This window comes from Chiloscyllium plagiosum, chromosome 4, assembly GCF_004010195.1.
Source record: "Chiloscyllium plagiosum isolate BGI_BamShark_2017 chromosome 4, ASM401019v2, whole genome shotgun sequence".
Lineage (NCBI taxonomy): Eukaryota > Metazoa > Chordata > Chondrichthyes > Orectolobiformes > Hemiscylliidae > Chiloscyllium > Chiloscyllium plagiosum.
This window is the reverse complement of record NC_057713.1, coordinates 39043879-39070714: the sequence shown is the minus strand read 5'-3', so window position 1 is coordinate 39070714 and position 26836 is coordinate 39043879. Positions and strand designations below refer to the sequence as shown.

At 39.0% G+C, this 26836-nt stretch overlaps 2 protein-coding genes across 2 annotated transcripts in view; one reads left to right on the top strand and one right to left on the bottom strand.

The window, feature by feature from the left end:
• The window catches only part of mterf3 (mitochondrial transcription termination factor 3), a 54213-nt gene extending 43513 nt beyond the window's left edge, over positions 1-10700 (bottom strand). The window contains exon 1 of the mRNA XM_043688016.1: positions 10690-10700. The gene's annotated coding sequence lies outside the window, so the exon portion shown is untranslated. The remainder of the gene's footprint in view (positions 1-10689) is intronic.
• Positions 735-26836, top strand: part of LOC122548971 (phosphatidylserine synthase 1-like) — a 50863-nt gene continuing 24761 nt past the window's right edge. Inside the window, exons 1-9 of the mRNA XM_043688015.1 lie at positions 735-1149; positions 1445-1536; positions 1661-1705; positions 4126-4250; positions 7211-7369; positions 10213-10364; positions 14676-14817; positions 16706-16818; positions 25630-25695. Coding sequence (XP_043543950.1) covers positions 836-1149; positions 1445-1536; positions 1661-1705; positions 4126-4250; positions 7211-7369; positions 10213-10364; positions 14676-14817; positions 16706-16818; positions 25630-25695 — 1208 coding nt within the window. The 5' untranslated portion in view covers positions 735-835. The remainder of the gene's footprint in view (positions 1150-1444; positions 1537-1660; positions 1706-4125; positions 4251-7210; positions 7370-10212; positions 10365-14675; positions 14818-16705; positions 16819-25629; positions 25696-26836) is intronic.

The following is a 26836-nucleotide window of genomic DNA, read 5'->3' as shown; positions in this document are numbered from 1 at the left end:
TAGTTCAGAACGTTTCTGTTTATGGCCTGTTGGTCTGAGTAAAGATATCACTTTCTGTTTCTGTTTAGATTAGTAAATATATCTCTTTATGTCCTGAATATCCTGGGCTAGGGTGCATCTCCTTCTATCTTGGTTAGGAAGTGTGTGTGTCTCTCTTTCTCCCGCTCTGACTGTGTGGCTGGGGTAGGAGGTATCACTCTGGCAGACTGAGTATCTGGGTTACAATGTTTGTGTATCTCTCTTCCTCTCTGTTTGGGTAAGAAGGTGTCTGCTCTGAAAATGTGTTGCTGGAAAAGCGCAGCAGGTCAGGCAGCATCCAGGGAACAGGAGAATCGACGTTTCGGGCATAAGCCCTTCTTAAGAAGGTATCTGGCTTAGTAAATCTCTCTCTCGGTTAGGTGTCTGGATGAAGAGATGTGTCTGTCTATCTGTCTGGGTTCGGAGGTCTCTATTTCTCTCTGTCTGCGTTAGGAGGTGTGTTTCTGTTCTTCCTGTCTAACGTAGGAAGTGTCTCTGGGTTTGGAGGTGTCTCTCTCTCTCTCTCTCTCTCTCTGTCTGTCTGTCTGTCTGGGTAGGAAGCATCTCTCTGTCTGTCTGTGTTAGGAGGTGTGTCTCTGTCTGGGTTAGGACGTGTCTGCAAATTTTCTGGCGCTGCTCCCGTACCCCCACGTGCACCAAGGACGTTCTAAATTGTAACATTTACCAGAATGGAATAGTCCATCACAAAAAAAGAGGAGAGACATGTACAAATCTCTTTTAGATTTGCTATCAACAACATCTCTATGCAAAATATTCCAGATTTGTTTTAAATAATTTGCCATTTAATGTCTGATAAATGTCCTTCCGTTTTGTCCTGAGGAGGTTGTTTGTATTTGAGGATGAGCTGATTTCTCTCCCCCCCCTCCCCCGCAGAGTGTTTGGGTGGAGTCTCTCGGCTGCTGCTGGCAGTGGGAAGCGGAACGGCGCAGCTATGGCGTCCAGTACAGGCAGCAGGACAATCAGCAAGGATGATGTGAATTATAAACTGCATTTCCGAATGATCAACGAGCAGCAAGTGGAGGATATCACCATCGACTTCTTCTACAAACCTCACACTATCACCCTGCTCACTTTCACCATCGTTAGTGTCATGTATTTCGCTTTTACCAGGTACTGGTTGTATCCGGCTCTGCTATTTAACAGCTGACTCTTTCCATATCAGTGCATGTGTGTCAGGCGAGTTCTGCTGCTAGGCCTGCTTGATAATGTAGCATTTTCCAAGCTAATGATTTGCTGGTTTGGGATATATGTCTCAGGTGGATCTCCCACCCCCGCGGTACACAGCCCGCTTTCGACTTTACACATTTTTGCGAATGGATTGTAAAATGAATATTTTTTATAACTGAAATTTTATGTATGACCGATGCATTGATATGACAAATCCTGCAATTATTTTTACATCTAGGGATGATTCAAGTCCGGAAGACAATATATGGAAGGGGGTTCTTTCCGTGGTGTTCTTTTTTCTAATTGTAAGTGTTTTAGCATTTCCTAATGGTAAGTTGTTTGTTACAAGTGAGAATTGTGATTGGTCACATTTCTTGCATTTTATTTTCCACATTCTGAAATAATTTGTTTATTCACGCAATGTTGTTTAAGGATATTCCCTTTAATTTTTCAGGTCCTTTCACCAGACCACATCCAGCAATATGGAGGATGGTTTTTGGTAAGCTCTGAAGCTACACTATAAAGCTGAAAGTCTTTCCTGACATTTGGGACTTGAATTTCTTTCTTCTCCCAGTTAGTTTAGTATGTTATGATTTAGAAAATTATTTGCGAATTGCTTATGAAAACTTGGCAAGTGAGTCCAAAAGGTGAATCATTGATTCTTGGATTGATTCTATATGAATAAATGGTTGTGAATGCCTATAACTAATGCTGAGACCTAGCCAATACCCTTGCCTCCCAAATTAAAAAGGTTTTGTTCCAGGAACTTATAGAAACTTGAGCTGTGTTTGTTGCTTCTGATTTAAGGTGACACTTCAGTCATCGTACTGTACAACACCGGAGAAGAACATTCAGCTCATCGTGCTGGGAATTCCTTCTAGTTAGACCTCACTGACCTGTGACAAATGCTGAGACACATAAGCACATATTACGACAGGTGACCAAAAGCTGGTTCAAAGAGATGTTTTATTGTCTAAGTAATTTACATACAGTACAATTTCACAAATAGATCATAGCAAATTCTTTGATAATAGCTTTGGTTTCGGAACAAATATTGCCTAAGATACTCAATTTCTCAACTCTTCAAACAAAAACAACTATGCAATCCTTCTCATCTGGCTGAATAGGAATACAAGAAATAATTTAGCACCTTCGCTTTTGTGGATCATTTTGGTCCTTGATCTCTTCACTGATACATGCTCATGTCCGTCATATTTGTTCTAACCATCACTTGACTTGTAATTTTTCCTGTGATTTGCAGCCACATAACAACCCTGGGCATGTTGCATGAAAATGGTGGGCATTTGTCTCCAATGTACATGTAAAACCAGTAAAGGAGCCCACAGTATTGGAAGTAGTACATTAGTATTGACAGTGTATTGATAACGTATAGAGAGTTGGGATAAGGAGTGCATTTTTAGGGTGGCATACTGTAACAAGAGATGAGCCACAATTAGAGTTTGGAGTCCTCGTCCATGAATCACAAAAAGCTAGCATTTAAGTTCAGCAGGTAATAGGGAAGACAAATGAAATATTGCCTGCTATTTCAAAGGGAGTGAAGTATAAAACTACAAAAGACACTAATCATGCCATAATTAGAATAATATGAGGAGCTTTTGGCCATTTATCGAAGGAAAGATATACTGGCATTAGAGACAATCCAGAGAAGGTTCACTCAGTTGATGGAGGGACTGTCATATGAGGAGAGTCTGAGTAGATTGGGCTTGTACTCTGGAAAATAAAAGAATGAGAAGCGACCTATTGGACATACAAGATTCTTTGCAGACTTGAGAGGAAGAGTTCCCTCTGTTTACTCTTCTGCACAGACCTCCAAGGACAGTGTGTGGAAGCAATTTCCAGAATCGGAAGTCAGTGCTGTGAACTGCGTCAGCGTGCCAATTGTGGTGCGCAGAACATTGGAGTCACTGCATGCGGATGTGCAGGTATCTCTGCACACGTGCATGTGCAGAGAGTTTAGGACAAGAGTACATAATCTAAGAATAAGAGATCACGAACTTAAATTGGAGATGAAAAGGGATTTTTTTCTCTGAGGGGAGTGAATCTGTGGAATTCTCTACTGCAGAAAGCTATTGAGGCTGGATCATTAAGTATATTCAGGACTTGGATGAATAGATTTTTAATCAGTGAATGAAGGGTTACATGGAAAAGGCAAGAATATAGAATTGAGGATTTTTCGGGTCTGTCATGATTTCACTGAATGGCGGACCAGATTCAAGGGGCTTATTTCCTGAATTGGTGAGATGCAAAATTCAGACGCAAGTTGACATAATGGATTACTGCTGACATCTTGTGTTGGAGTTTCAACTGCAAACTGGGTGATTCCAAATATGAAATTTAATTCAGCTTCTGCTTTGACTGAGACAACGTAGAATCCGTACAGTGCAGATAGAGACCATGTTACCCATCAAGACCATACCGATCCTTTCCCCATCTTTACCATAGTTAATCTACCTTGCCTGGGTACTATGGGCAGTTTAGTATGGCCAATCCACCTAATTGGCACATCTTTGGACTGCAGGAGTAAACCAGAGCAGCCGGATGAAACCCACACAAGCACTGGCAGTCACCCAAGACTGGCATCGAACCAAGGTCCCTGGCGCTGTGAGGCAACAGTGCTAACAGCTGAGCCACCACATTGGGGGTTGCTTGTTTGAAAATTTGCACATAATATGTATATTGGAGTACATTTTTGTTCTTATGCCATTGAATGACTCAAAAATTTAGTTCTTGAATTTTCACTTATTCTAAGCTGTTTTCTTACTTGGTTGTTCAGAGGGTCCGTTAATTGCATTTACTAAAAGCTTGTAGATCTGAACAAGTGCACTTCATGATTTCACCTCACCATTAGCTAACATGTTGTTTACTATGTGTTTTGCTTTATCTTGTGCATCATTTCAGGTCTCAGTGTGCTGTATTTCCTTTTCCTGGTATTTCTATTGTTCCTGAATTTTGAACAAGTGAAATCTGTAATGTATTGGCTGGATCCTAATCTACGCTATGCCACACGTGAAGCAGATGTAATGGTATGTAGAACAAGAAGGCGTTCAGATTATCAAGTTGCTGCCTGTTGTAGCAATACTTTTGTGAATATTAAAAGCCTGGGGCTCTTATCATTTGTCATTTTTTTAGCATTTTCCTACAAAGAAAAATCCAAGATGCATTAAAGTTTTTTCCTTCATTTAAATTCATTTTGCATTCATTTACAGTATCCAGCTGTATTTAGCACTTTTGTAATCTTATTTTTCTTCACTTCTTCATGATATTTAATAAAGTGGCTGACTTGTATGGTTTCTGTAAACATCACATGTTTTATTTGTTTCAGTTGATGTGATGCACAATTCTCAAGTGATCAGGATATTATTTCATGGATGAGTAAAGTTGCTGTTACTTTGCCATAAATTGAATTAATGGCAAATGTGTTGTACATGAAATAGAATACTCCTGGAGTCAGTCAAACTCAGTTTAACAGATGAGCATTGATGCAGTTTGATCCTTAGGTGTACAAACGGTAACATTTTCATCGCAGCAGTGACTAGTCAAAGTTTTTCATCAGCATTAGAGTCATAGAGATGTACAGTGTGTAAACAGACCCTTTGGGCAAACTCGTCCATGCCAGCCAGATATCCCCACCCAATCTAGTCCCCCCTGCCAGCACCTGGCCCATGTCCATCCAAACCCTTCCTATTCATATAGCCATCCAGATGCCTTTTAAATGTTGCAACTGTACCAGCTTCCACCACATCCTCTGGCAGCTCATTCCATACACGTACCACCTTCTATGTGAAAAAGTTGCCTCTTAGGTCTCTTATTCCCCTCTCACCCTAAACCTATGCCCTCTAGTTCTGGACGCCCCCATCCCAAGGAAGAGACTTTGTCTATTTATCCAATTCATGCCCCTCATGATTTTATGTATCTCTATAAGGTCACCCCTCAGTTTCTGACGTTCTAGAAACACAACCCCAGCATATTCAACCTCTCCCTATACTCAAATCCTCCAATCCTGGCAACATGCTTGTAAATCTTCTCTGAACTCTTTCAGTTTTCACAACATCCTTCCGATAGGAAGGAGACTAGAATTGCATGTATTATTCCAAAAGTGGCCTAACCAATGTCCTGTACAGCCACAACATGACCTCCCAACCCCTGTACTCAATACTCTAACCAATAAAGGAAAGCATACCAAATTAATTTTGAAATATTATTTTTGGTTATCATTAGTTGAAAATGTTTAATTGTTTTCTTCTCATGTTATTCTTGCAGCATATAACCAAACGTTTCTCTAAACACATGTATATATCCTGACATTTATTAGGAAGTTGAGAAGAAAATTGCACAATTTGGAATCCAATGCCTACCTATTCTGTTGTAATTAAAGTAACCTTTGAAGAGTAATTCTATGGAAATTCTTGGCTAAGATTGCTAGTTTGTTCTAATATAGGTCAGTACATAGCAAGGAGCCCCAAATTCAGCAATAGACACAGTTCATTGTTTGCAGTTGAGGTTTCTTCCTATTTTTAATCAGTTTCTGTGATCACTATTATTAAGAAAAGTTGCAACTGCAATGCTTTTGAGAGGCAGTTGAAGTTTCTTTCTCCTGCTCAATGAAGGAACAACATTCATAATTTTACAGAAAATGAATTTAATGGATCTTTTGTTGATTTGCAGTTGAATTTTTTAAAATGTCTAAAAAAATTTTTAAAATTTATACTTTTAGTCAATTTTATTTTAGTTTCAGGATTTTAAACTCTCTCTTTCCCAATGATTTTGGGTTCAATTCACGTACACATTATATAAAAAATCGCAGATTAAACAATATGTCCCATATAATTATGCTCATTTCCCCTCCTCCCACAGTATCCCAGTCCCAAGCCTCCAACTCGGCAGCGTACTCCCGACCTGTCCATTACCACTCCGACCCATCCCACCCCAACCTATCGCCTTCTCCCTCACCTTTATCACTTTCTCAGCTACCTTCCACCCCCCAAACCCCACCCCCTTCCATTTATCTCTCAGCCCCTGCCCACAAGCCTCATTCCTGCTGAAGGGCTTATGTCTGAAAAGTCGAATCTCCTGCTCCTCGGATGCTGCCTGACCTGCTGTGCTTTCCTAGCAACACACTCTCGATTCTGATCTCCAGCATCTGCAGTCCTCAGTTTCTCCCCGTATAATTATGCTGCATGGATCAGCCTGAAACTTTCTTCCTTTTGGTACTCTGGAGAGTCTACATTACATTACCTTACATTAAAAATCTTCCCAAAGTTTGTATTTTCCACTGGCAAGGGGAATGGAGAAAATTTCTGTTCAATAAACATTGGATGGCTTTGAATAGAAATACTGATCTAAACAAACCACTGTGTCAGGTGGTGCATCTGGTGGTAGAATAGTTTCCTTATTTTAAGTGAATATACACAGAACTTTGATCTTTGGGAATGAATCACATTTTAAATGAGATTGTCTTTGATGAAAATATTTATACTGTCTTAGCTTAAATATTCATTTAAATTCATTCATTTTGCATTCATTTACAATATCCAACCGTATTTAGCACTTTTGTAATCTTATTTTTCTTCACTTTCACTATGGGTATCCGATTAGGGAGGGATTTGGGCTTGGTCCTAGCAGGTGGGACTAGATTGGGTTGGGATAGCTGGTCGGCATGGACGAGTTGGACCGAAGAGTCTGTTTCCATGCTGTACGTCTCTATGACTAAGTGACTATGACCTGTTTATAATAACAGCTCAACAAATTTACCAGCCTGGTTATTATGTTTGTAGAGTAACCAACCCCTCAGTGCCTTTGAGAACTGTTCCTCCTTTAGTTAGTGTGCTGTTTTATTGTTGCATGAATACCTCAGTTTAATGTTTTTCTCTGATCTTGAAGTTATGTGAGAGGAATGCTGGATAAGCAATCATCTATGTCAGATTTTTGTCACGCCTAACATTTAAAGATGACAGCAATTTCCTTGAATATTTTGTTTTAATAGGAATATGCAATAAACTGCCATGTCATCACATGGGAAAGGATTCTCAGCCATTTTGACATCTTTGCTTTTGGACACTTCTGGGGCTGGGCTATGAAAGCATTACTAATACGTAGCTATGGACTCTGCTGGACTATTAGCATCACTTGGGAGTTAACTGAGGTATGCATTAATAGAGCAATAATGCAAATGCAATTAAGTTGTGTTAACCAAATTACAGATGGTATTGTTTAAATAGGACCTCCTTAAGATTTTGAAGCAGTGTTGTATTATTTTGAACTGCATCTACATCTTGACATCTCAATCATTTTAAATGAGGAAGGGGACAGAATATAAACAAAACATTATTTTTTAACTACCAAACCAAGGAACAGAGTGACAATAAATTTTCTTGTGCTGTTACACAAAACCATATGATCGGCAGATGGTTAGTGTTATATTATTTTGAGTTTTATAAGCATTAAATCCGAACATTTGAGCATTTAATAAGGAAGATGTTTTTTGACACAATCTAGATTCATGTCCCAATCTGTGCTGAGTAAGCAATTTTTTCAATTGGTAAATTGTGACACACTTCCCTTGCCTAGTGGGGGGAGAAATCAAAGTCCCTGATTCTGTTTGCAATCTAGTTTCCTATTGCTTGGAGTAAATCTGTAATGATTTTTAAAAAATTGAAAATTTGTATAAATTTATGAATCTCAATAGTATTTAGGAATTAGGAACAAATGCCAATAATGCCCATGATGGAATAAAAAAAATTTGATTTTGTGAAAATAATTTTGATAGGCGAAAGCGCTGTGGTGGTGGGAACTTGTTATTGGAGAAAGTGTGCTGCTTTTATGAAACCTTTCTCAATTACAGTTTGCAATCTCTTTTGTATACATTAAGACACTTAATCCCACGGAGACTATAGCAACCGTTGAATTTACAGGTCGATTCCAGGAGCATTTGCTCATTAGATATTGTTCAGCCAACATTATAATTGATCACCAGACATTTTGTAAATGACCCAAGAATTGTTCCTTGGAGAGTATTATGTGGGTTTGTGTTTTCTGCTGTAACTATTCTTTGTCGGTCTGCAGAAAGTGTTAATCTGCAACCCTGTTATTCGTGGTAGCAGTTCCAGTTTTCATCACAGAATTGAGTAGTGGAATAGCATTTATTCGGTGATCTAAATTTTTAAAGATGTAAACAATGTTGGCAAGGTCCCATTTATTCACATAAACGTTTTAATTTTTCTGCTGAGTTGTGGGGATAGTTTCCTTCTCAGTAATGGGTGGAAAGGGCAGAGTAATCCCCTGGTAACAACTTTGTGTTGTTCTAATTCCAACAGATGATTATCCTGGAAATGTCATGTCATATTCCAGAATGAAACCTGGCTTGATAAGTTTTTTTTCAACATTTTGTGGTTGGTTAATGTTGTGATTAGTTACTGCAACTCATGTATTTTCATAACATGAGGTTATTGTACAAAAGATGAACAAAAGCAACTCAGTGTTGGCTGAACAATATCTAATGAGCAAATGCTCCTGGAATCGACCTGTAAATTCAACGGTTGCTATAGTCTCTGTAGGATTAAGTGTATATAAAAGAGGTTGCAAACTGTAATATATAGAAGACAGATGGAAACATCTTAACAAGCAGAATAAAACAGTTTCAACCCGTTTTCCAACACTATCTGTTACAGACACTCCATTCCAGCGAAAGAGGAACTTTTACTTCTATCTCAACTCATTAAGTCTTTACTGAATTAACTTTCCCAATTTCTTTTCCTTGGAATTGGAGGCACTTTTACAATTCCTTTCTGAGTCTGCTAGCATGAGTTCATCATAATTTTGAGAAACTAAACTTTCTCAATTCTAACAATTTAATTCCTATTCTACCTGCTTTGGCTTGTAAGTTCCATAGAGTAGAAACCGCTTCTGCTAATGTCACTGGTTGAATTCCCCTGAACTGAGTTGATTGTTCTGTCAGGAGAAATTGTTCTCTCTTGTGACTGAGCACTGGATTATTCTGAACTGAGACATGGAACCTTCATTTTGAAGTCAAAACTGAACTGCTTTTTTGAGTCATAGTTATACAGTACAGAAACGGACCCTCTGGTACAACTTGTCTATGCCGACAAAGTTTCCCAAAGTAAACTAGTCCCGTTTGTCTGTATTTGGCCTTTCTCCCTCTAAACCTTTCCGAATCATGTACCTGTCCAAATGTCTTTTAAATGTTTTAACTGTACCTGCATCTACCACTTTGCTGGGAGTTCATTCCACATATGAGCCATCCTCTGTGCGAAAAAGCTGCCCTTCAGGTCCCATTTAAGTCTTTCTCCTCTCACCTTAAAAATATGCCCCCTAATTTCGAACTCCCCCACATAAGGTAAACAGAAAGATCTTTTTCCTAATCTATACTCCACATGATTTTACACACCTCTACAAGTAATGCCCTTAATGTTTTTATTGTATCAGTTATGAACTCAATATTATAAGCATTTATCCATCAACTCTACAGGCTTCTCACAAGTGCTTAACCAAAGTCACGTAACCTACCTGGAATTGACATATCCAGGTCACTATTCAAATGACTTTCTGACCTTTCTTTATTTAAAATAAAATCTTGACATAACTGACCAAAGTCCATCTGCCTCTATTTTTTTTGAAAATCCAAATTCCAGAAGTATTGTTGCATATTGTACATCTTAATGTGTAGTGACCTTGAGGCAATGCAGGATTTCTAACTGCTTCCTTACTACACCTGTTTGAAATTTGGTGTAATGGAGAGGTATTTATGGAAATTTTCTAATCGACCTGTTCAGGGTTGTTATTACATAGCTCTGGAGCAAATGAGATGTGAACCCAGATCTCCTGGCTCAGATAAAAGGACACTATCTGTGGAGCCCTGTGAGAGATATTAATATTATTCTGTTAATAAGTTTTAAACTATTAACTGCTGTAAATTACCTTTGAATTTGTTCTTTATATGATGTAGCATTCCTTTTGTTTGTCTTTTAGCTGTTCTTCATGCACCTGTTGCCCAACTTCGCTGAATGCTGGTGGGATCAGGTCATTCTTGATATTCTTCTGTGTAATGGGGGTGGCATTTGGCTTGGTATGGTGGCCTGTCGCTTCTTAGAAATGCGAACCTATCACTGGGGAAGTTTTAAGTAAGTGCTTTTAGTTATATGTTCCACATTGCAAAAAATAACAGCGCATTAATCATTCCAGCAGTTCATGCTGGTGTTTATACATAGCACAGCGGCTTCTTACTACTTTATCTGACCCCACCAACTAGCATTGCCTTCCTCTCTTATGTGCTTATCAAGTTTCCATTTAAAAGCATCAGTGTTATTTATTTTAGCTAGTCCTCCCACTCTCTGGGTGAAAATCTTCCTCTTGAATTTTCCATTGCATCTGTTAGTGACTGCCTTGTATTTATGGCCCTTATTTCTTGTCTGGAGCACAAGTGGAAGCATTTTTCTTCATCTTTACCCATATAAAACCAAATGTTCCAGTCTTTTCTTATCACAGCCTGTTGTTTCTGATATAAGACCACGAGATGTCGGAACAAGAATAGCCCAATTGCCCCATCGAATCTGCTCCACCATTCAATGTCGTCATGGCTGATCTGATAATCCCCAAATCCACTTCCCTGCATTTAACCCACAACCTTTGATTCCCTTTACTGATTACAAATTGTCAGTTTTGGCCTTGAAGAGACTTAATGACTCAGCCTCGATAGCTTCCTGCAGTAAAGAATTCTACAGATTCAATATCCTGTTAAAGGAGCGAAACAAATCCTGGTCATCTCTGTCTAAATGTGTGACCTCTTATTCTGAGATTATGCCCTCTGGTGCCAGACTCTCCCACAAGGCTAAACAACCTCTCAGCAGCTATCCTGTCTAAGACCCAAGGAATCTTGTGTGGTTCAGTAAGGCTATCTTATTATTCTAAACTCCAATGAGTACAGGTCCAGTCTACTCGTCCCCTCCTTCTTAAAATAAAAACACTGTATAACCTGGCTTGACCTAAAGTTCCTTCCCTGGAGTGTCTCAATAGTTCAGAGTATTCTTGCTGTGGTCTAACTAGTGCTCTGTATAGTTTTGGCAAGACAACCCTACTTCTATATTCTATTCAAATTAATTATAGTAAGTCTCTTTTTGTACCGTCTCCAATGACTTAATATCCTCCTCATGATGTGGAAAATAATATACTTCATAGTGTTCCAAGTGAGATCTAACCGAAGTTATGAGACCTGTTTATCGAAGCTTCTCTGCTTTTCAGTTCTGTTCCTCTGGAAATTTAACTTTGTTACTTTGTTTGCTTTTGTTTTTAAGAATCATTGATCTGTGTACCTACTGGTAATGATCTCCTTTCTCTTCTATCCTATTTTAACTCACTGAGGAGGATGTTGCCTCTTATTTATCATACTATTGTTATTTAAGTTCATTCTGCAAGTTTATTAATGTGTTCTTATATTTTGTTGTATTTCTGTATTAGTTACATGTCTCCCTCCCAAAAAAGAAAGGTTTCACTCTCAAATTGTGACATTTTACTTGCAGTTCTGAATGACAAATTCTCTGTGTACCTGGTGAATGGTGGTGGTCCCATTGCTGATTCTTGTGAAATACTGCTAGCTACCTTTTTCTATTCTATCTAATCCTTATTATCTTTTTCATTTGTAACCAGCATGCTGTCCGTTTTGTTATTTGTTCCCTAACTCCATCTGTTATGATATAATAATGATTCTACTGTGCAGTTTCAGAAACATTTCTGAATCCAAATGTATTACATTTACTGCATTACCTTTAGCTATCCTGTTATTTCAAATCATTTAATAAGGTTGGTCAGGCATGACCTTTCTTTTTGGAATTCATGCTGACTACTCTCATTTTTAGTTTCTCAATATTTTACACGTATAGATTTGAGTAAGGATATCATTATCTCTTTTGCCTTTAGCATTTAGCCAATTTATATATAGTTGTTTTCTATCTCCGTTTTGATATGTATAATATATATAGGAAGCATGTAAGCACACTGCCAGTTCTGTCGCACTTTTCCTTTTTCTAATGACTTTTTATATGTGTGTAGAAATGCCTAATGTTTTTTAATCTGCATCTTGAGGATGAAGGGTCTATTATTATTTTATCTTCTCCACTACAAGCCATCAATAAATTTCCAAATAAGCTCAAAAAAAAGATTGTCACCTTTTTAGATTAAGTATATTACAGCCTTTCAGATCTAAACTTGACTCCGTTGATTTCAGACTGCAATCTCCGCCTTCTTTTTGTGTATTCCTGCGCAGTTTTCGGTTTTCCCACCTTCTCCTTTGCTCCAGGCTGGCAGCTGTCCATCACACCTTCTCTAGCCATTTCTTTTGTTTCTTCCCTTGTTCTATTATTACTGTCACAAAACAGAAATTGCTGGAAAAGCTCAGCAAGTCAGACAGCATCTGTGGAGAAAAATCAGAGTTAACATTTTGGGTCAGTCTTCCAGCAATTTCTGATTTGCAACATCTGCAGTTCTTTTGGTTTTTATCTATTATTACTGTTCTGGCCTTGCACCATCAACACTTTATTTCCTTTAATTTCGCCTCTCTTTCACGTTAAAAGAGCTTCCCTTTTGTTCTGTTCCAACTCTTCTCGGTTCACATGTTTAAAGACAAGCATGTTGCCTGCCTTGAGTATTTCCAATATTTTCTGTTTCTTTCTTTTCCTTTCTGCAGAATGATTACTTCATTAATTGTCATCGCTTCTTCTTCCCCTCTATCCCTCCCAATCTTTCTGTCCTGCATGTATTTATGTCTTTTCTTAGTATCTTTTTGTAATATCATGTCCACCGTGTTAGTTTCCTGGGTAATTACTTAAAGAAAGCAAATTGGCAGAAATATTATCAACTGTGTTCTTTAGTGAACCCGTCCCAAACCTGAACTGTAATGTTTAAAATGATGTTCGTGGACTAATTTTGTTTTCCTTTTCTATCCCTTCATGGTTTTTCTTAATTCTTTCTTTTCCTGCAACTTTTCTCATTCCCCTTTGTTGTCATCTCCTTTCTTGCCTTTATAGATCAACCTGATTCAGGCATGTTATGACATTGCTCTGGAACAGGTGGGAATTGAACCCAGAGCTCCTGGCCCAGAGGTAGGGACACTACCACTGTGCCACAAGGGCGCTATTATTCACCTTTTATTGGGAATTTTAATGAGAAGTGCACGCTCAGGAAGCGAGTGGAACCTATGAGACTGCAGGTGTAATACTATTTAATAATAAGGGCAATGTCACAGCAGTTGGGGTGGTCAGATGGTCCATGAGTTATTTTCATCGACCTACCTGGACATACTCTGGCAGAGACACTGCTGCTATGCCACAGGACCACTTTCTTTATTTCTCTCTCTTTAGTTTCAGTTTTACTTTTATTTGCTTCTCTATCTGTTTCTCTGTGTGTTGGTCATGGCTGATTTGGTAGAACACTCACCTCTGAATCACAAGGTCACAGGTTCAATACCCGCTGCAGATCTTGATCGTGAAAATAAAGATGGACATTGAGTGTAGTTGTGAAGAGGTCCCAGCTGTCTCTTTGGACGGGATGAAAAATTCACAGCACTATTCTGAAGAAGAACAGGGGAGTTATTTTCGATGCATCCTCGATCAACATCACAAAAACTACAAATGATCAGGTCATTATTTTTAAACACCGAAAGAACTGTGGATGCTGTAAATCAGAAACAAAAGTTTGCTGGTAAAGCTCAGCAGATTTGGCAGCATATGTGGAGAGAAATCAAAGTTAACGTAACATTCTGAGGGTCGCCGGATCTCAAACATTAACTTTGATTTCTCTTCATAAGTGTTGCCAGACCTGCTGAGCTTCTCCAGTAAACTCTGTTTTGTGTAAGACATTATTTTTGTTGTGCGTGGGAGTTTGCTGAGACCAAATAATTAATACCTGCATTAGAACAGTTTGTACACTCTGAAAAATACTTAATCCCCTGGAAGATACAGGTACTTGAAGGCATCCTATGCTTGTGAAGAGCACTATATAAATGCAATTTGTCATTCCTTATTTATACTGTGCTGTTATTAGCTTTCTCTTGTTTTATGTGCAATATATTATTTTCCTATTTATCACCATTGTACATACTTCCTATTACTCTTCTATTTCTTTGTTAGCTTTTTTAATGATTATTTTCCCTAATTTCATTCTTATCACCTCAAAATTTTTTTTTCCCAATTTATTAGTTTGGTCTTGGACCTATTTGCATCCTTCTTGACCTTGATTTTAATACACTGTAATTGCTGTTGCCTAAAGGTACCCCAACATTTGCTTCTCATTATGACCTCTCCTGCCAGTTTTGTAACTTCACAGCCACTTCAACAGCTAACAAAAGCAATGATTTACAAAACGTATACTTTTTGTGTTCAATGACAGAAGGGTTTTTCATTTTCTGTTATGCCCGTACTAATATTACATGTCTTCATCAGGGCAATACACACAACCAGTGGAAAGCTGAAAAGGGCAGTGTTGCAGTTTACTCCAGCCAGCTGGACATACGTTCGGTGGTTTGACCCAAAATCCTCCTTTCAGAGAGTGGCTGGAATCTACCTCTTCCTAATTATCTGGCAGGTAACAAACCTAAATCTGCAGAGCAAATGTGACCTCTCATTCTGAGAAAGATGTTTCTTTGTGACTTATTGAATGGAACTTTCAATTTCAGTGGGGCTAGAAATTGGGTGAAAGCAGATCAGTCCCCCATCCTGTTGTGTTGATGATGGATATCCCTCCGCACTCTACCTTCTAGCTCATACCCACTTCTCCTGAAATTGCACCTCTCACTCTTCTGTCACTTTGTTTAACCCCATGTTGTCGTGTCAATCCTGTGGGAAGTGTGGGATAAAAATGAAGGAAAGAGGAAACACCAAATGAGAAAGAAAGAACACAATGGGAGAGAGTAAAACAAGTGAAGAGGAGAGAGGGAGGTCTGGCTGTGCCAATAAGATAACTGTGAAATCTCGGACCCATTTTCTCACTTCATAAGCCAGTGGTTCCATTCTTGATGAAGGGCTTATGCCCAAAACGTCAATTCTCCTGCTCCTCGGATGCTGCCTGAACTGCTGTGCTTTTCCAGCACACACACTCAACTCTGTTGAATGTGGAGCTTTGAACTGATGGGATGAAAACCTGATGAGAATTGAAGCATATTTGGTAGTTATTAATTAATTTTAATTTAAGTCTGGGTGGAGTGGAGGGAGAATGAAAGCTGGTGCTTTAAATTGTATGGAACCTTCAACATAGATACTATACTTGGTTGGAAATCTTGTAGTTATAAGGATAGCAACAGTCTCTGCAGCCTAATTCATTTCTTGTTTGTGGTACAAGGAATTAATGTTCATGTAATTGTGAAGGGTGTAGTCTTATCAAATTTCACTGCTTATTTTTAATATATGATGAAATAAATGCAAATCTGATGTCTAGTTTGCATTTCTACAACATGTTACTTTATTGATTTCATTCTTCTCTGAAATGATATTGAAATCCCTTCTTCTTGCCTTTGTTATCTGCAAACTCCATTATTCCAGTACACTTCTGGCTAATCTCCCACATAAACGTGAGCTTATTTAAAACTCTAAGGCCCGTATCTTAACTTGCAGCAAGTTCCATTTCTCTGTCACCATTGTGTTTGCTGATTTTCATTGCCTTCTGATCAAGCAACATTATGATTTTAAAATTTTCATCCTTGTTTTCAAATTCCTCCATGATTTCATTCCCTCCTGACTTCTTAGTTTGCCCCAGCCCCATAACTCTCTGAGATTAGCACTCTGCTAATTCTGCCAACTTGACCCCCTCCATTTTAACTTCTGTGGCATTGGTGGATGTTGTTCAGCTGCCTAGACCTCAAAGCTCTGGAATATTTTTCTTGCATCTCTCTGCCAATGTCCCTTTCCTCCATTAAGCTACTCCTTTAGAATTACCACTCTGACCTAGTACTTGGTCACCCGATTGAATATCATCACATGTGACTTGCTGTCACATTGTGCTTTATGATGTTCCTGTAAAGTGTCTTGGGACATTCCATACTTATATTTATATTATGTCTTCAATTAAATTGTTGATATAGTTGCTGATCACAGATTTAAAAAGGTGAAGGTGGATATTTAAACTGCTCTTCAGGGTAATTCTCTACTCTTTATCAACATGCATGTCATTACATACAGATTTCATGTCGGTAACATGTTTCTTGTATATCCAGTAAGCTTTGACTTAGTAGATTACATTAATATCAACCAATTTTCATTAGAAAACCTTGAACACATCTGTTGAATATTTTATCAAGTTGACATTCAGCCTGTGGACGATCCAACTTTTAGCTTTTGAAAGTTAGCAGGTATATTGTGAAATATTTAACTGTTCTCATACCTCAATGCAGGACAGTGAAATTATTTACAATTTTATGTCATATTAAGAAAGTTTAAAATGTTATTTGACTTTATTAAACTTTTTTTCTGTTTTTTAGTTGACTGAACTGAACACCTTTTTCTTGAAGCACATCTTTGTGTTTCAAGCAGGCCATGTGCTGAGTTATGGTAGAATTCTCTTCATTGGTGTGATCACAGCTCCGACTGTACGGTAAAGCTCCTTTATCACTTGTTTTCAAATGTACTGTTGATCTCCTGTAGCATTGCTTCCGTGTAAAAAAATTAATAACTTGTTTTCTAATTTTCATCTGCTGATAATTTGTTTCCTTCTGTTTATTTGTCTCCAGCCTTTTTCTCTTACATTTTCCTCAATCTTTTTCATCACTTTTCCCTCCCAAGTATCACCCTTCCATACCGTCCCTTTTGGAACAGCTACTTGTAGGAAATTTTACATGAAGGCAGTGGAGGACTTTCAAAAAGGAAATAATGAAAGCACAGGACCAACATATTCCTGTAAAAGTGAAGGGTGGGACCCAAGTCCAGAAAATCAGGATATCGAACAATTACAGAATTGGATAAGGTTTATATAAAAAAGGTAGAAATGGAGGGCTCAAAGCACCAATTGCCCTAGAAATGTATGGAAAGCTCAGATTACTTTATATTTTAAAAATTGTAAAAACGAGAGGGGCATGAAAATGTATTGAATGGTAAATAAAGAGAAGTCCATTTTGTAAGCATATTAGGGGCAAAAGGGGCAAAAGGATGATGAGTGTGTGCGGCACGGTGGCACAGTGGTTAGCACTGCTGCCTCACAGTGCCAGAGACCCGGGTTCAATTCCCGCCTCAGGCGACTGACTGTGTGGAGTTTGCACGTTCTCCCCGTGTCTGCGTGGGTTTCCTCCCACAGTCCAAAGATGTGCAGGTAGGTGAATTGGCCATGCTAAATTGCCCGTAGTGTTAGGTAAGGGGTAAATGTAGGGGTATGGGTGGGTTGCGGGTCGGTGTGGACTTGTTGGGCCGAAGGGCCTGTTTCCACACTGTAACCTAATGTAAAAAATGTAATGAGAGGAAGAGTAGGGTCCATTCGGGACCAAAGTAGAAAACTGCATGGAACCAGAAGACACAAGTGAGGTTTTCAATAAGAATGTTTGCATCTGTATTCATGATAGAGAAGAATGATGTAGGATTAGAAATCAAGGAGACGTACTATGACATATTTGAATAAATTACAATTGAGAGGCAGGGAATATGAGCGATTTTAGCAGGATTGAATTTGATAACTTCCCAGGCCCAGAAAAAAAATGTTCCTGGCTCTTGTCAAATGCAGTGGAGGTGATTACAAGGACACTGACATTATTTTTCAAATAGTCTGACATCTAATGTAACAGTGTTCAAATGGGTGATTGGGATAAACCAAGGAACTGTGGACCTGGAAGTCTGACATCTATGGTAGGGAAACCTTTGGGTGAAATTTTGAGCAACAAAATTTGACCTCCTTGCAGGAGCAAACATTAATCAAAGATAGCCTAGCTTTGTCAGTGGGAGATAATGTGTGATGTAGTGTATGTGGATTTCAGCAAGGCTTTTTACAAAGACTTGCATGGGACATTGGTCAAGCAAGTAAGAACTCATGGAATCCAGGGCAATTTAGCAAATGGATCCAAAACTGGCTTCATGGCAGGAAGCAGAGGAACTTGCTGCCTGAAAAGTTGGTAGGGACAGGAACCATCACAACATTTAAGAAGTATTTAGATCAGTTCTTGAAATGCTGTAGCTTAAAAGGTATAGACAAGTGCTGGAGACAATAGGAGCAGAGTAGATAAGTGCTTGATGAATGGCATGGAGATAATACGTTGAAGGGCTGTGCTGTAAAACTGTATGGCTCTTGCTTCCTTGCTTATTTCACACTTTTTTGCTGTGTTCAGTTTTCCACTTGATCCTTTATTGATGTCCTACATTTTGTCTCACATTTTACAATGTAAGTCACACACAACTGGTTGGAAGCAGAAGTTTACTTCGTGAAAGGTTGATATTGAGATGGGTGAAGACAGGCCATCGCTGGTCAGATCAGTCTAGCAAGTGTGACAGTGTGCAGAAGCTATGAGTTGGGGCAGGACTGAGGGACAGGAGGAGGAGGTGTTTGAGGCCTTCCATTGAAAAGGAGTAATAGCACTGGTATGGGCAGGGAGTGATGGCAGGTTGGAGCATTTCTGGAGGAACCCAGACCCATCAAATTTTAGTTTGTTCTAGAGTTTTGACCTTGTACGTTTTAGGTCAGATGGTGTCCTGTTGATAATGTGGTCCTAGCGTATTATGGGACCATTGAAATACCAGTAAAAATGAAATTAATTAGGAGAGCATCTTTGAGTGGAAAGACATCAGAAACTGTGATTTGATGAGAAGGGAACACATTGTTTTCCAAGGCCTAATGCAAGAGTAGGGCAGCAGCAAAGCTCTGACATTGATCTGGTGCAAGTAGTGAAGAGGGTGAACATGAAGACTACAAAAGGAATTATTGAAAGTGTGATAGTATATAAACTTATACTGCTTTAGTAGTGCAGAACTTGAGTATTGATGAAGGAAAGCACATTTTGTCAAAGCTTTATATCTTGCACTCATCAGGACAAATCACAAGAAATACCAAAGTTAAGGGAAAACAGCAGTTAGGAGAGTGCTAATTGGTCAGCAAGTGGACTGTGATTGATAGGACTGTTGCCATGGGGAACACAATTAGAGTCAAAGAGATGTAGAGCATGGAAACAGACCCTTCGGTCCAACCCGTCCATGCCGACCAGATATCCCAACCCAATCTAGTCCCACCTGTCAGCTCCCGGCCCATATCCCTCCAAAACCTTCTTATTCATATACCCATCCAAATGCCTCTTAAATGCTGCAATTGTACCAGCCTCCACCACTTCCTCTGGCAGCTCATCCCATACACATACCACCCTCTGTGTGAAAAAGTTGCCCCTTAGGTCTCTTTTATATCTTTCCCCTCTCACTCTAAACCTATGCCCTTGAGTTCTGGACTTCCCAACCCCAGGGAAAAGACTTTGCCTACTTACGCTATCCATGCCCCTCATAATTTTGTGAACCTGTATAAGGTCACCCCTCAGCCTCTGACGCTCCAGGGAAATCAGCCCCAGCCTGTTCAGCCCCTCCCTATAGCTCAAATTCTCCAACCCTGGCAACATCCTTGTAAATCTTTTCTGAACCCTTTCAAGTTTCACAACACCTTTCCGATAGGAAGGAGACCAGAATTGCAAGCCATATTCCAACCGTAGCCTAACCAATGCCCTGTACAGCCGCAACATGACCTCCCAACTCCTTTATTGGTCAGAGTATACAGGAAAGCATACCAAACTCCGCCTTCACTATCCTATCTACATGTGACTCCACTTTCAAGGAGCTATGAACCTGCACTCCAATGTCTCTTTGTTCAACAACACTCCCTAGGACCTTACCATTAAGTGTATAAGTCCTGCTAAGATTTGCTTTCCCAAAATGCAGCACCTTGCATTTATCTGAATTAAACTCCAACTGCCACTTCTCAGCCCATTGGCTCATCTGGTCAAGATCCTGTTGTAATCTGAGGTAACCGTCTTCGTTGTCCACTACACCTCCAATTTTGGTGTCATCTGCAAACTTACTAACTGTACCTCTTATACTCGCATCCAAATCATTTATGTAAATGACAAAAAGTAGAGGGCCCAGCACCGATCCTTGTGGCACTCCACTGGTCACAGGCCTCCAGTCTGAGAAACAATCCTCCACCACCACCCTCTGTCTTCTACCTTTGAGCCAGTTCTGTATCCAAGTGGCTAGTTCTCCCTGTATTCCATGAGATCTAACCTTGCTAATCAGTCTCCCATGGGGAACCTTGATGAACGCCTTACTGAAGTCCATATAGATCACATCTACTGCTCTGTCCTCATCAATCCTCTTTGTTACTTCCTCAAAAAACTCAATCAAGTTTGTGAGACATGATTTCCCACGCACAAAAGCATGTTGACTATCCCTAATCAATCTTTGCCTTTCCAAATACATGTACATCCTGTCCCTCAGAATTCCCTCCAACAACTTGCCTACCACCAACATCAGGCTCGCTGATCTATAGTTCCCTGGCTTGTCCTTACCACCCTTCTTAAACAGTGGCACCATGTTAGCCAGCCTCCAGTCTTCCAGCACCTCACCTGTGATTGATTAATGACAATTGACTGTTGAATTTAAACAAAACTTGGCAGTTGATTATCAATTATCTTTAACTAAGCATTCCATTGATAGATGTTTTCTATTAAATTTCCCATTATATTCTGACAAGGTTCGTTATTTTATTTTCAGTGTCCTTTATTTGATCATGGGATATAGATGTTGTGGGCAAAGCCAACAGTAATGCCATTTTTAATTGTCTTTCAGAAAATAATCTTATAAACACTCCAGTTTTAATAATAAGATTTACCAGGATGTTGTCAGGAATGGAGACACTGGATAGACTGGGACATTCCACACTGGAGGTTGAGGGATGACCCATTGAGGTTTATGAAATCACTGGGTGTATAGATAACCTGAATGGCAGGTGAAATTTCCCTAGGGTGGGGGATTTCAAGAATAGGGGGCATATTTTTAAGGTGAGAGGAGAAAGATTTTAAAAAAGACATGAGGGGCAACTTTTTTTTAATATGGCGTGGTTAGTGTGTGGAGTTAACTTCCAGAGGAAGTGGTGGGCTGTGGGTACAGTATAATGTTTAAAAGACATTTAGATAAGTACTTGAATAAGAACTGTTTGGAGGGATATGGACCCAGTGCAGGCAGATGGGACTAGCTTGGGATTATATGGTCGGCATGGACCGGTTGGACCAAAGAGTTTGTTTCTATGCTATATGCCTTTATGTCTATGTGGGATAGAAGCAGGAATAGGTCAGCTAGCCTTTTGGGTATGCTCCGTCATTCCGGAAGATTGTTGCTGATCTTCGACCTTGATTCCACATTCCCACATATCTGACATATTCCCACATTTCCTGTCCTACATCCCATCCTTCCCTTTAGTGTCCAAAGATCTGTATTGAACCACTGACCATCCCCAGCTTGCTGCAGTAGAGAATCCCAAAAACTGTTAAGCCCATTGACTGACCAGTTGTTTTGAAACTGTGACTCCAAGTTGGAAACTCCCCAGTCAGGGGGAATTTCTTGCTGGTGTCTATCCTGTCAAGTCCCTTAAGAGTTTTGTGTTTCAATTAGATCATTTCTCATTCTTCTAAATTCTAGGGGAATATAGGTCTACTCTACACAATAAATCTTCATAGGACAATCCTCATCCCAGGAATCAGTCTAGTGAACCTTCGTTGCACTCCTTCCAAGGCAAGTATATCCTTCCTTAAGTAAGGAGACTAAAACTTCATAGAGTACTCTGGGTCTGGTCTCATCAGAGCCCTGTGTGATTATAGTAAGACTTCTTTATTCTGAAGCTCCAAGCCCTTTGTGATAAAGGCTAGCATTCTCGTTGCCTTCCATAAGCTTGTTGTATTGACATGTTGACTATCTGTTATTCCTATTCAAGGTCACTCAAGTCCCTCTGGCTAACAACATTTATCAGTCTATCACTATGAACAAATGTACTCTAAACAGAAGCAGGCCATTAAGCCACTCAAACCTGCTCTGCTGTTCAGAACAATTGTGGCTGATCTGATTGTGTTTCAGATTTCTCATTCCCATCCATCTCTGATAATCTTTGACTCCCCTGCCTAACAAGATTCTGTCTACCTCAGTCTTAAAAACATAACTCAATGATACTGCCTCCACCACCTTCTGAGACAGAGAGTTCCAATTTTTTTTTAACAAAGTTCTATTTCTGGATTTTTCCTTGCTAAGTAAATACGTTTATGTTTCCACATGTTAATATTCCTTTGTTCTCATCCACTCACTGATAATGTCTATATTCCTTGTTTTCCCACATATTGTTAGTAAACCTGGTTTGTGAAAATCAGTCCCCTCATCATTATTGATTTAGATTGTAAATGATTTAGCCCAGACACTGCTCCTTGTGGGCTAGCTACATACAGCCTGCAAACCCAAAAATTACCATCCATTCCCACTCTGTCTTCTGTGAGTAATTAATCCCCCAGTCATGCTAATATATTACTCCCCATGCCATGTGCAGTAATTATGTGTGATTCTTCCTGAGTCGCACTTCATTGAAGGGATTTTGAAAAATCCACATACACTACATCTACTGATTTCCCCTTGTCAAAGTTTCCCTTTCCTGACTAAAAACAGAAAATGCTGGAAATCACAGTGGGTCAGGCAGCATCCGTGGAGAGAGAGAGCAAGCTAACATTTCAAGTCTAGATGACTCTTCAGTTTGCTCTGATGAAGAGTCATCTCGACTCAACATTAGCTTCCTGCCTCTCCATGGATGCTGCCTTACACACTGTGATTTCCAATATTTTTATTTTTAGTTCAGATTCCAGCATCTCCAGTGATTAACTCCTTTCTCTTTCATGTCAACTCCTGTTAATCCCATTATGATCTTTGAAATAGTTGAATTACATTTGCTACCTTCCAGTCCATTAGGACTGTTCAGGAATCTAGAGTCTTCTAGAAAATCACAACAATTTGTGCATTCCCGTTTTAGTTATTCCTTTTAAAACCCTGCAATGCAGACCATCGGATCTAGGGGATATGTCAGCTTTCAAAATCACTTCTACACTATTCCTTTACTAATACTAATTTCTTTAATTTTCTCATTCTCACTAGTCTCTTGATTCACTACTATTTCCAGAATGTTCTTTGTGTCTTCCGTGGGAAGACCGACACACGGTTCTTGTTTGAAGTGTCTGTCATTTCCTTAACTTGTAATCTGTCAAAGGACAATAAGAGAAATGTTGATGTAATGAAATATAGGACTGAATTGGTTAAACATTAATAGTGTCTGTGCTTGGAAGTAACAAGGAGCCTAACAACAATAGCATGGCATTTTGATCTAAGGTGACATAAACAAACACTTGAAAGAGTTAAAGCAACAAGCACTATAAATGAAGAATATTTCCAAAATAATACATAACACAGGTGGAAGGTACTGGGTTTGATCTAATCTTCATTGTGACAACAGGGAATGGAACTTTAACTCAATCAATTTAACTCACTTACACTCACGCATTTTCGAAGTTAAAATAGACCCACGATTGCAGTGTGGATTAAGTTGGGTACAATATATTGCAGGATTTTCTTAAGAAGGCAAAGAGAACAATTTTAAAGCAGAATTTCTACATAAACTTCCTTGGGATGCGAAGGAATCTAGACAGTGAAATGGAACCAAGGGCTAATAGAAGAAACTGTATCGAACAAGTGATCTTTAAAGAGGAAATATTTCAGGGACAGACTTCATACATTCCAACAAGTTCAAGAGACAGAAGTTTGAGGTGATTCCTTTTGGCAGGAACAATATTAATATAAAGAGAAAAGTATAATTTTCTGAAGAGGTGTAGAAGCAGAGCTGAAGAGTGTGGTGCTGGAAAAGCACAGCTGGTCAGGCAGCATCCAAGGAGCAGGAGGATAGAGATTTCAGGCATTAGCCCTTCATTAGGAATGCTCATTCTTTATGAAGGGCATATGCCTGAAATGTTGATTCTCCTGGTCCTTGGATGCTGCCTGACTGGCTGTGCTTTTCCAGCACCACAATCATCGACTCTGATCTCCGGCATCTCTGTCCTCACTTTCTCCATATAGAAGCAGAGCTTCTGTGTATAAATGTGTATCATTGGAGCTGGTTAGAAAGGTTTAGAGTGCAGTGAAGCAAACATGTAGAATCTGAGGCTTCAGTAACAAGAGTTCAAGAGCAAGGAGGTTATGCAAAACCTCAATTAAACACTAGCTTAGTATCAGCTGGACTACTGTGTCCAATTCTAGCTACCGTACTTAATGAAAGATATGAAGGCATTTGAGAGTGTACAGAGAAGATTCACAGATGTATCTAGAGATAAGGAACTTTAGTTATCTAAATAGTTTAGAGAGGGTGACATGGTTTTCCTTGGAGAAGGTTAAGAGCTGATGTAATAGAGATGTTCAAAATTATGAGGGATCTGGACAGAGTAGAACTGGTGGAAGGCTCAGAATTCAGAGAGTGCACATTTAAGAAAATTGGCAGAAGAAAAGGGAGACATCAGGGAAACCCTTTCACACAAAGTAGGTAAGATTTAGAAAGTGCTGCCTGTCGGTGAGGTGGAAGCTCAATCAAGGCATTTAAAGGGAATTGAATTACCCTCTGAAAAAACATGAGAAATTCTGTGATTCATCATTAAGGATCATTGGTTTATGATTGCCTGTCTGCAAATTTCCATTTCTGTTGCACTGCTCGCAACACCAGTGACAACCGCTGTTGTGGTCACCATTTGACATGGTCTTGCATAACTTTCAACCATTGTTTGCCTTCTCAGCATTGTTTTTGCTTGCTTACACTGTTGCCTGTCACAATCTAACTAGCACAAGTTTAGCATTAGCATTGCTTCCCCTCCACTCCTGCCTCATTCACCTTCAGTGCCCAAGTTTGCAGCCTTGGATTCATTTTTTCATTACACAGTACTCATCCACTGTCATCTAATCAGTTTCCACATATTTTGGATAGTGCGGACTCACTGTTGTCCTGAATTTGCAATCCTTCATTCTCCTCAGACACATCTCTGACGTAAGGTTGTGGATGAACTTGAACTTTTCTCAACTTTTTTCCATCCCAATTCCCAATTTCTTGCTATATTACAGAGAAAGCCTGAGCTTTAAACATATCTGTTCATTATCAAAGTCAGAATAACTTTAGCATTACACTGAGCACTCTAGTTATAAGTAGCTGTTGAGCAAAACTCACTTCTTGATGCACATGAGCTGTTTGGTGACGATGTTTGTTATGAGAGTGTTGAATGGTAAGTTATTTAATGTGTAGTAAAATGTAACAACTACAAAAATGAATGTGACATGCAGTATAGGTTTTGTGACACTTTTGTGAGTAACTTGTTTAATGCTTTATTTTCAGGCAGTATTATGCTTATCTCACTGACACTCAATGTAAAAGAGTAGGGACACAGTGCTGGGTTTTTGGGTAAGTTGGTTATTTCCTTAACACACTCTTCCTCAGCTGTGTTAATTTTATGCATGTTTTCTATGAATAATTGACTAAAAGCAGAACCAGATGCTCTTCCTAATCAGCAGTGCAGGTTTCCCTTGAACATTTTGATCAGTCCCCAATTCATCTAGCTCACAAAAAGAAAGCAGATGTTCTTTCTACCCTTGCTTCAAACCTCCTGATTATCTGCCCTAATACAAAGTGAACCAAAACTTTAGAAATGGAGAGATTGTGAATTAAATACAAACCTATCTAACAGTGTTTGTGTGCCCTCTGGTGGTAGGTTGAAATAAGTTGAAAATATATTGTGAAGTTTATTTTAAGATACGGAGAGAGCAAAATAATTTTACAAGTAATGTGTGATAGAATTGTATGATAGCTGATACCTTCATCACTTAAAAACATAGGTTATGGAATAATTGATTTATGTTTATTATTATTATTATTATTACTACTAACAGGAGCATCATGAAATGTATCATTAAATTCAACTTTATAAAACTGAAATTTAGGGAGACATTGAAAGTATAGTTAATATAATCCTGGATTAAAGCAAACATCAGGAAGGTTTATTTAAACAAGGCTGGGTAATAACTATATAAATAGGAGCCTTTTTCCTGCATATACTTAAGCATATGCCCTAAGGGGCAAAGAACTGTGTTTATACCATTCACAACAATAAAACTGGCTGTATGGTGAATGTAAAAGAGAATGTTGGAAAAACTCAGCAGGTCAGGGAGTATTTGTGGAAAGAGAAACAATTTAATGTTTAGATCGATGAACTCATCAGAACCAGGAATGCTGCTTGCAGTTAGAACATGTTGTCAAAATCCAATTTTTTTTTATCACTCTCTACTACAAATGTTGATAAATCCATTGTGTTCTTAAATGTTCAATATGATTTTGTGACTAGGTTGTTAGCAAAGTTCTACTTGAAGGTAGAAAACAGTGGTACAATTAGACAATGAGTTTTGTGCTCATAATGTGTTATAGAGTGTAAGTAATATAACTAAGAATAATGTGCTGCTCGTCATGGATTTGTACTTACATTAGTTAGATTACATTACAGTATGGAAACAGGCCCTTCGGCCCAACAAGTCCACACCGACCCGCCGAA